Source organism: Dendrobium catenatum, unplaced genomic scaffold, assembly GCF_001605985.2.
Source record: "Dendrobium catenatum unplaced genomic scaffold, ASM160598v2 fragScaff_scaffold_1260, whole genome shotgun sequence".
NCBI lineage: Eukaryota > Viridiplantae > Streptophyta > Magnoliopsida > Asparagales > Orchidaceae > Dendrobium > Dendrobium catenatum.
The window spans coordinates 563,282-574,097 of record NW_021319722.1 but is presented as its reverse complement, the minus strand read 5'-3'; the positions used below and the strand labels follow the sequence as shown (position 1 = coordinate 574,097).

The following is a 10,816-nucleotide window of genomic DNA, read 5'->3' as shown; positions in this document are numbered from 1 at the left end:
GGATTTCTTTTGACAAGAATTTTCTACTGGTGCAAGAATTTTCTTATTGTTGCTGTGGTTAGGAATTTCCACTAAAATCCTCGACTGTTGTTGTTTTAAGGGCCATAATTTATCCTACTCTCATAGCTCTAAGTGGACTTGTAAAAATGCTATTTCTAGTCAATTTCTGTTCGAACGTAAATATAGAAACTGAAATGTTTTGTTATTCATTGATTCCTATTCTTGCGGTTCCATTACTACCGAATCGTTTTATTTCTCTGAATCTTATCCATTAGTAAGCATATAAGAATTTTGTTATTACTTATAATCCATCCATGAGTAAGCATATAAGAATTTTGTTATTACTCCTCCATGGATTGCATTACTCCTTAATCATATACATGACGTATATAAAAAATATTTATTAGAAGCTTGTCATCAACTATGACAATTAAAAAATTCAAAGAAGGTGATGAGCTCAAGATGTCTAAATCTGAAAAGATTTCCAAAAGAAAGTTAATAAATGTACAACTAGAAAAGCATGGTCATACAAAGTAACACAATGGAGAAAGGATGCATACAAGTTAAACATCATAAAAAATTGTAGTTTTAGTCCAATTGTTGATGTATCTGATCTAATTTTCTATTATGAATCATCAATCAACGCCTTGGATACTTCTACTTTTCCACCTCTAAGTTTCATATCAATAAAATATTTGCACATTTTCCATACAATTATCCTAATCAATTCAAGCGGCTATTACTAATAATGAAATTATATCAACAGCTGAAAAATGAATATCAAAGGTGCCTTGTTAGGTGGAAAAATAAACCTATATGTGACGATTAAATGGACATTACAACAAGATATTAAATAATCCTGGCAAAAAATCTTGAGAGAATATAATTTTAGTCATTTGTTGAAGCCAAACTTTTTCAAGCAAGCAGAATTAATGGGACATCAAAGTCTACAGATGCTACTAATAACATAATACATTTGTATTGCATCATTTTTTTGTTATTTGAGTATTTTATTTAAATTAGATTAGATTAGTCAATTAGAGTTTGCATCTAACCTTAAATAAGCTTTTCACATACCATGATGGATAAAAATCCAAGATATGATGAATGAAACTCATGTGCTTCTCTATAAACAATATATTTTTTATTGAATACACAAGAATTCTATTGTTTCTGTGGTTAAGGATTTAAAAAAATAATAATAAAAGAAATAATTCATCACCTATAAAAAAGTTATGTCAACATTGATACTTTATTAGGTTGAGCTATATCCTACTCCTTCGATTGAACTTTTGGTATTTCCTTTCTTGGTGATTCATATTCATGTGATAATGTGAAAGCTGAATTTTCCTATTATTCAGCGATTCTTATTTATATCATTCAAATATTATTGAAGCCCTTTATTATTTAGAATTACATCCTCAACCATGTGTTCTTATTTTATTAAAATAAGAATATTTCTAAGATATATAAATAATTTATAGTTTGTTAATAATTTCTTGTTGAATGAACAAATCATTGTCTTCCATCTAAGATTTTTTATCAAATGTAAGACTTGAGAAGTAAAATTCCATGTAAGGCTATCTCTATGTACAAGCACGATGCTTACTTGCATGACTTAGTCCCCTTTTTCTATGATATCTCACCAGTCTTCTTATTCTTCTACTTATATTTTTCATTATTGATTGAAATTTTACAAGGATTTTTTTCTGTTGCATGAGAATTTAATTGTGACTATTGGGATCCTCAAATTTATAGTCAATGTCGAGTAGAAGGCCATAAATCTTTTATCATGATAAGGTTTTAGCATTTTTAGATGTACATTGAAGGTAATGAATAAATTTAAAATATTATTAATAATTTATCCTTTGAAATTTATATATTTATGACAATGTTTTCTATATTATTAGTTAAGAACTACATTAGCATGTTGTTAGTGTCAATGACACGCATATATGGAGAAGATACTCATGCATATACGGAGAAGATACATTCAAGAGTTAATCACACCGATCTCCCATTTTAATAATCAATAGTATACATATCTCTCCTGCATTTATTTGAAATTAAACTAAACTCCCATTTCTAAAACTTTAGGTTAACAAATTGGTGACAACAGATATTGTAATATTTAACAATAGGAGAGACAAGTGTACAACAACAACAACATCATCAAGCCTTTGTCCCACTGTGGGGTAAAAATGAAAAAATAAATTGGAGTTAAAATGTGTTGTAATACCTAACAAAAGGGGAGCAAAGTATAATTTCAAAAATACAAGGTATTTGTCATATTGACTATCTATAGGAGATATAAGTGCAATTAAATCTATATATTTGGGATAAAAGGTTATCATGCAATGCCCTTTAAGTTAATAAATTTCATGTGATTATGTAAAGCACTTTGAGTTCAGGTGATTCACTCAATATGACTGAGTAGCATTTGTACCAGAAAAGTCGAAGAAGCATAGCTCAATATGAAATGAGATGCATACTCATCATTATAAGATGATACTCATGATTCATTTTTACACTAACCTTTCTAAGGAATGACATCAGCGAAGAAGGTGGTACACCAGGATTTGATACATCAGCCTTTTTGATATTGACATTATCTGAACCGAGTGATAAACTTGCCTTCTTTAAGGCATCTAGCATTTCATTTGTTGACGATGTATCCTGTAAAGAACAGCATATAGATATTTTAGAAAGGAACTGTTCATACTTACTCATGCAATTCTTAATTCATGTTTAGATTAATTAAGACTTCATTTGGGAAAGCTTTTTTACTGCTTCTTAAAGCAGTTTTCTAGTAAAAAATTTAAATTTTTGTACTAAAAAAGAAGCAGTAAGAAAGCCGTCCCAAACGAAGCCTAAATTTGTTATACTGACAAGTTTAACACAGCCTAGTTAAAGAGTTGAGGAACATTACAACAGAGCTTAGCAGCAGGCCATAAACAATAGTAGAAAAAAAAATAGTTAATAAGTACTAAAAAAAGAACTATGTGAGAAAAAAGTTCAGCAAAACAAAAAGAAAAGAAAAAAAAATAGTTAATAAGTACTAAAAAAATAACTATGTGAGAAAAAAGTTCAGCAAAACAAAAAGAAAATAACACCAGGAAGCTTCACATAGCTATTGAACAAATAGAAGTAGATTGCTCTTAAAATTTAAGAACGACCTTCATTATGCCCAAGGTCCAGAGGAGAGTCATAGTAGTGTCTTGATTGATTAACGCAGTAACATTGAATAAAAATGTATTAAAGCAATGGTGCTAATCTCCAACAAAATAGTAACAGCAAACATAAACTTAGCTTTAACAAGAAGCGGATCAATGCAACTCCCTCACAATGTGGTGTTTCAATAATCCTTGTTTTCTATCATCTTTAAGGTGATTATTAATGTTGATTTTACAATCATCAGACTATTTTGAATATATTTTTGTAATTGATCCATTCCTTTGGAAAATATTAAATACAATCTTTTACAATTCTTTGAAGCCAACCCAAATTTGTTTGGATAAGACTAATAATGATGATGATTGTTTACTATTATTTTATCTTTCATATACAAAGTAACTTGATCATAATTAGATTAACTAAACCAGAAAATTTTGGCAAACCTATGTAAGAGTTTCACGATGCAGAAGTATGGCTTATCAGCAACTACGCACATTAATAGACCATATGATTTACGTTTTCTCTTCCAGTAAGTTATCTTTATCAATACCGTTTAGTTATGGCAAAATTGAAGACCATTCAAAAAAATCGTGCTGAAGAAATATCAGTACCATTCAATTGCTGTTCCAGTTACCCACTATCCATTCAATTACTATTTCAGGTACCAACTAATGATCCAATAAATTACAGATGCTTAATTCCTGACTAAATGGCCCCCCACTCAAGGACCTCAACCATCTTTTCAGTTAGAATTCCATGGCTTTTTATAATTCTTCAACCAGACAAGGGGTGTCAGCGTTACAAAAAATAAAATCAAACTCATACAAGCGCCCCTATGTAGTTCACTTGATAACCAGGACCACAATACTAACCTCCTAACATTTCAACCATGTATTCCTTTCCGCTGTTGGACAATGGAGAAAACATTACATGTCACCTGCTATATATTCATGAGCACAAGCTGTTATACCAGAAAATCCGGATCTCTATGGTCCAATGCTCATGTCCTTGAGAAATTCTTGCAAGATTCCCGTCATTTATCAGATAAGAGAATAGCATGAAAGAAAACCAAAACACAGACCTTCCTCTCAAGCTCAATGTCTATCATCTGCCCTCTTCCCTTCTATCATTTTTTAATACCCGAGCTTTTCATGCTCTTCCCAGCCTTTACTAATTGGAGAAAAATTTTTTGTTTCTTTGTGAAGCCATTTTCACATCTCTATGAATTTTTTTTTCCAATAATTTACATGAGCAGATAAAAAGATAAAACTACTAGACCAAGAAACAAAAAATGCATGACTAATGGAAAAACTTACATGACCTGAGTGCGCAAAAAAAGTTGTTTTGCCTTCACTTAACCCTTTGCCAACAGATCCAATTTCCAAGACCTATTCATACAGAGAAAGATGGCAAACGCTTATGAGGAAATTCGATTAAAAAATATGAATGATGAAAACAGAAACTAGGCCATCAAGTTAAGATGAGAGAATCATAAATTGCAAAAGCACGCAGTCCTATATAGTTAGAATACAGTTCACTATTGCAAGCATGTCTGAGTGGGACTTAAAATAAACAACTTGAAACGTAATAAATGCCATAGTTACATGTGAACTGCTCGCAACATGAAGAGCCGATTTGAATTGTGATTACTAGTTAGAACTGCTGATGAGTTGCGCAGCAGAATCAAAGTGAAGCTTTGTTGATATCTTATTGTTGAGATGGAAAGCCTGGTGTAGAGGAGGAACTGAAGAGGTAAAAAGAAAGAAGGGACTGAGAAGAACCGAGGAAAGGAATACCTCAAGAGGAGAGAAGCAAGGGTAAAAATAAAAGAAAGAAAAAGACTCAATGGCTTGGAGAAAAAGGAAGAAATAATCCTCATGAGAGCACTGAAAGTGATCTTTCTGTACTCCAACATCAATCAACGTACAAAGTAAAATGTGGCACACTGAGTTTTGCATTGAAACTTAAAGCACAAACAAAACATACACTTTAATTAATTGAAGCGCACTTAACATAAGAAATATTACATAGTAACACTATTTAACAAACATCATACAAAACAAAATTATGAAATAATTTTTCGGTATTTGATAGGTACTCCAAGTCACTTCGGCATTTCGAGTTGCCTACACTATGAGATGCAAACCCAGATCTCCAAAGGAAAGAAGAAACTAAAAAAATAGAAAAATAAGGGAATAACTTTCACTACAGCTCTATTCTTCTTCATTTATAGTTTCCAAAGAGAATTACAAAGCTCAATCTACTAATAGATAGTCAGCTACATAATACAGGAATCAATTAATTAACCACCAGTAGACCTTTATAAACAAATTGTTTATTTCTTCTTCTTTTTTTAATTAATTGCTTATTTCATTTGCTTGTCTCATCCTCATCGTCATAACTATTTCATGTTTCTTCATGTGAGCTAGAAATCTGGCATCATTTCGATGTTCTTCTTATCCTTGTTTTTCGACCCTCAAATGAATTTGGTGAGTTCACAACATTATTCCCAACGTCAAAAATGGCCTTGCCATCCCTTTTGCTATAAATAAAGCTTCATGTAACCTAGAGAATAAGAGATTTCGAATAGGTGAAACTTGCATGAAAATTCAAGTTTCCTCCTCAAATGGAAAAAAAAAAGTAAATATTCTTTCCATATTCCAGAGATCTAAAGTAGGCAAATTATAACTAATTTCCTCTTCATTTATTCTTTTTGATGAAAACTCATTCATGCATTACTTCCATATCAAGATTAGCACTATTTATAATATCAGCCCAAGTGTTAATAACACGACCTTGACTATCAACTACATATTGGTTAAAATTGAAACCATTCAGGTTGAACGTCATAGTTCTAATACCCAAAGCAATGAACCGGATACCCACTACTGGACAAGCAGCCAGGAACCCGCAGTTGCATTCAAGTAATGTCCTTTAATTTCACATATTTTGACTTGTACTTAATTTTCTATGAAGAACTACTGAACTCAATCACTTGCCACCATTACTTAACAATTTTCTGTTGAGGTCTATCCCATAAAGGTACTCCAATTGGATCAATGAACGATTCTTAGGTTTCGTCGTAAACCTAATTGGTTACTTCCAATTATATAAATCAATAGTTCATGCAATATTTACATTTCTCTCTTCTTTAATTTTGACCAAAGCTCCTATTCAAGCCCTCTCTCCTCCTCCATCAGCACACCTTTCAAGGCATGTCCCAAACACCCAAGCACAAATCCCAAAGTGGATGACAGCCCCTCCCTCTCCTCTCAGGTAGACTACGAAATCTATCAATACTCCTTGACAAAATCATTTCCTACTAGTTCCAAAAATCTGTGGCACCCAAATTTTATCCTAATTCTAAATCAAGTTGGTATCCGAGCATAGTTTGAACCAGTAGGATATTATTTCAAAAACATTTGATGTCCTTGAAGATATCATCAAAGTTATTGCACTGCGGGTCCATTTGGAGTGGTTGCATATTTTTATAAAAGTGATTCCAAAGCTATTGTGGAAAAATGTTTTTTTTAAGTTGATGTAAGCAATATAAATATTTTCTTTTTCAAGTTAGCCAACAATTTTTTTATAGCCACCCCAAACTATTGGATATGTTGTAAAAAATAATTTTCCATCACAAAAAATTATACAAAATAACAAAAAAGTATTAGAAAAAATATGTGTGTCAGCGGATTGCAAAGAAGATAAAACGTACCCAAAAAGACGCTCAATGAAAGAAATAAATATATTTCCATTACACAAAGTTCAGTTTGCAATTATAAAAAAAAAGAGAAAATTGAATGTTTGACTGCAAATGAGCAAGACAACATACCACGATGTTGCTGTTACGGAAAGCAAGGACACATGCTCAAGGATTTTTGCAACTTATATCCAAATAAGAAATCAAATATGGGGAGAGGAGGGGGTGGAGGGAGATCAGATAGAGAAAGAAAACTACATTGCTATTAACTTGGAAGAAAATTTTGAAGTGAGAGGTGACAAAGGTAGATCCTGCATTAAGCCTAATGTTACATGCACGTGTTAATAAGACGGCTAAGAAGGAACTTTTACATGTCAAGCTTCAGGTAAAATCTACCTTGTCAATGCCATTTTAACCTAGTTGAAGCTCTAGTTGAGAAACTTAAGCTGGTTTCTACTAGACAAAAATCTTATCCTTTAAGTTGATTTCATAAGAGAAAATATTTGTCAGGTCAATAAGCAATGTATTCTTAAGTTTACTTTATCTAGAGGTTCCATTAATGAGATGGTAGGTGAAGTTGTACCACTAGATATTGTCATGTAATATTGGGTTTACCGTATATGAGATATTGGGTTTACCGTATATGAAAGAGTGATGATATCTTCTATAGAAGACAACAAATGTTTCTTGTAATGAGAGGAAAAACATATATATAGTCAATTAGTCTATTGTTCCTAAATAGTCTAGGTGCTACAAGACATTAAAAAATCTTATTCTTTAAGTTGGTTTCATAAGAAAAAGATTTGTCGTGTCACTAAGCAATGTATTCTTAAGTTTACTTCATCTAGAGATTTCATTAATGAGATGGCATGTGAAGTTGTACCATTAGATGTAAGTCATATAATATTTGTTAGTCCGCATATATGATAGAGATGATATCTTCTATACAAGAAAACAAAGGTTTACTCATCAAAGGAGGGAAATCATATAGAGTTAATTGGTCACATGTTCCACGTTTAGAGAAGACGGAAAAGGCAGTCACACTGGAGGATGCTAACAAAGGGATCCATCTTCCTAAAAAAAGCACAAGAAGCACCATCCCACTTGATGATCAACATCAGATAAAGAACATTGATGCACCCCAGCCTTCTCAGAAGCCATAAGTTGGAAGGATGAAAAGAAAGAGAAGATCCATAAAAGAAGAGAAGCTCTCAACCTATTAAAATTTATTGAAAAAAGAACCAAAATGGTCCCTAAACTCTTTAGGAAGGATCAAAATGGTTATCAACTATCTTGAGGTACCATTTGGTCCCTCAACTCTTTAAAATGGGGTTATTTTGGTCCCAACATCCAACATAATGTATGTTGGACTTAATTGTGTTAAAATGAGGAATATTTTAGTAATTTTTTAATTAAACTATTTAAAAGATATAATTTTTAAGTGATAAGAATTTTTCAAAATAAATTTATTAATCATTTGTTTAATAAGAAAAATTAATAGTATGTTTAGTTATAATTTTAAAAATTTTATTCATATTTTATAGATTATGATTGGTAAATATATTTGTGACTAAAATAAATATTTAATTATATTTTTATAAAAACTATAAATTAAAGTTATGGTAATATAATAAATAGTAAATGATAAAATATAACTAAAACTTTTAAAATTATAACTAAAAATACTATTAATTTTTCTTATTAAGAAAATGATTAATATTTTGTTAATTATAATTATTTGAAAACTATATCTAATAAATAGTATAGTCAAAAAACTACTAAAATATATTTGTAACACCATTAAGTACAACATCCATTATTTTGGATGTTAGGATTAAAATGATTTCATTTTAAAGAATTGAGAGACCAAAATGGTCCCTCAAAATAGTTGGAGGCCCTTCCTAAGGAGTTGAGGGACCATTTTGGTCCTTTTCTCAAGATTTATTTAAAGGAGCAAGCAACTTAAAATGGGAGCTGTGATCTAGAAAGTTCTAAAGAAATTTGCAAAATTATCAACAGAATATTAGAATTGCAATTATTGAAAAAGCAGACCAAATTGCAAATTATTAATTTAAATTAAAAAAGAAAGAGAGAGAGAGATGATCAAAATAAAGAAAAGAAAATTCAAATGAAAAGGAATCAAGAAATCTTCCAAGATGCTTTCCACAAAAGCATCCTTTTTTTTTCTAAGGGGATTAACCACCTAAGGAGGAACAGAATATTAGAATTGCAATTATTGAAAAAGCAGACCAAATTGCAAATTATTAATTTAAATTAAGAGAGAGAGAGAGAGAGAGAGAGAGAGAGAGAGAGAGAGAGAGAGAGAGAAAATTCAAATGAAAAGGAATCAAGAAATCTTCCAACATGCTTTCCACAAAAGCATCCTTTTTTTTTAAGGGGGTTAACCACCTAAGGACGAATAATGGAATACTCACTTAACTTTTTCATTTGTATCTTCAATTTGAATTAAAATAGGCATTGAAATAAGGAAAATGTATCTTATTAATACCTAGGGTTTTTCATATCAATTAAAGCTACAGCAGGCCTACATGTAGAGTTTAGACAATAAAAGATTTGGAATGATTGAAGCTTGAATGAAAATATAAGATTCCTCCTCCAAAATCAGATACAATTCTCTACCTCTCCCCTCGCAATTGGCCACCTTCAAGGCACATCCCAAAGTTCTAGTCATGACTCAAGGTGGCCCACCTCCCTCTCCCTCTACCCTAGTAGACTAGAAAATTCACCATAATGTCATAACATAGTTATTTCCTACAATTCCAAAAGCCTTCAGCACCAAACTTTATCCCAATTATGAAACAAATAGTAAGGGTCCGCATCAATGAAGTAGGCATGATTATGTGTATTCATTATGGAGAGCGCATTTTTGCAAGGAGGATAAATAGAAAAGAGCGTAATGTGGATCTCTTACTTTGATCTTTGTGATAAAATCCTTATGTGGTTCCTAGAACAAAAGAGGCTAGTCAAAATTAAGCATCACTTCTTTTAAGAAAACAAACTTTTATATTAGAATAAAACTTCTAAAACCAAAATATCAAAATAGGATTGGTTAATGGTGAGTCGCATCACATTTTATTTTATTTAGACAAATTTTGCTCTTTATCCCCAACATTCCTCTCCTAATTAAAAACTCAAATTCATACATTAAATAGCATCCTATAGGAAAATTTGAGGCAAAGTATGCATAATCAGAAGTTCCATAGCAACGTTTTCAAAATACAAAACTTTGCTTCTAGCCTTTACATGCAAGGATAAAAATGATGCCTCGCTTTTGACTAAGCATGCCCATCCAGCCCTTAAATGTCCGTTTTCTATAACCCTAAATATGCTAAGGTATCTAGAAAGTAAAAATAGATGAATGCAGTATCCGTAGTAGCAACTCAAAAATAAATAAATAAATAAATAAGAAAAAAACCTGTTCAATCATTGATCCGTTGAGTCCCTTTAAGGAATCTGCACCCAATTCTAGTTCAAGCAAAAATCTTCTACTGCCAAGATAACCCCATGCTTCGCCAGTAAAGACCGCAAAAACAAGCTGAATAAATGCAATAGCATAAGGGCAAGGGAACAAGTGAGAAAGCCTAATTACAATATGTTCCAAAACAAAACAATAAAGAGTACAGTCTTTACTGATTATGAATATTAAACGCTCCTTAATTTCATTATCAGATGCCTCGTGCACATTGCTGTTCATCATGAACTTAAATTTTTTGGCCGAGATGCTAGACTGTTTGCTAAAACAAACACATATGATATCATTGTGTGCAAAATACAACTTGGGGACTAATCAATATAAGCGTGTAAGAGCTAGATTTTTACTTTAATTTTAAGATGACAAATATGACAAAATGTAAAAGCTAGATTTTTGTCTATGATGCTTGGTCATGTAGGTAACTAAAATTTGGAAATTGGTATTCAGAA

At 31.5% G+C, this 10,816-nt stretch overlaps 1 protein-coding gene across 1 annotated transcript in view; it reads right to left on the bottom strand.

Moving 5' to 3' along the window:
* The window catches only part of LOC110115704 (nicastrin), a gene marked incomplete in the record, with an annotated part of 45,777 nt that overhangs the window by 4,857 nt on the left and 30,104 nt on the right, over positions 1–10,816 (bottom strand). The window contains 3 exon segments of the mRNA XM_028699353.1: positions 2,536–2,676; positions 4,491–4,562; positions 10,311–10,430. Of these exon segments, the coding sequence (XP_028555186.1) occupies positions 2,536–2,676; positions 4,491–4,562; positions 10,311–10,430 (333 nt within the window).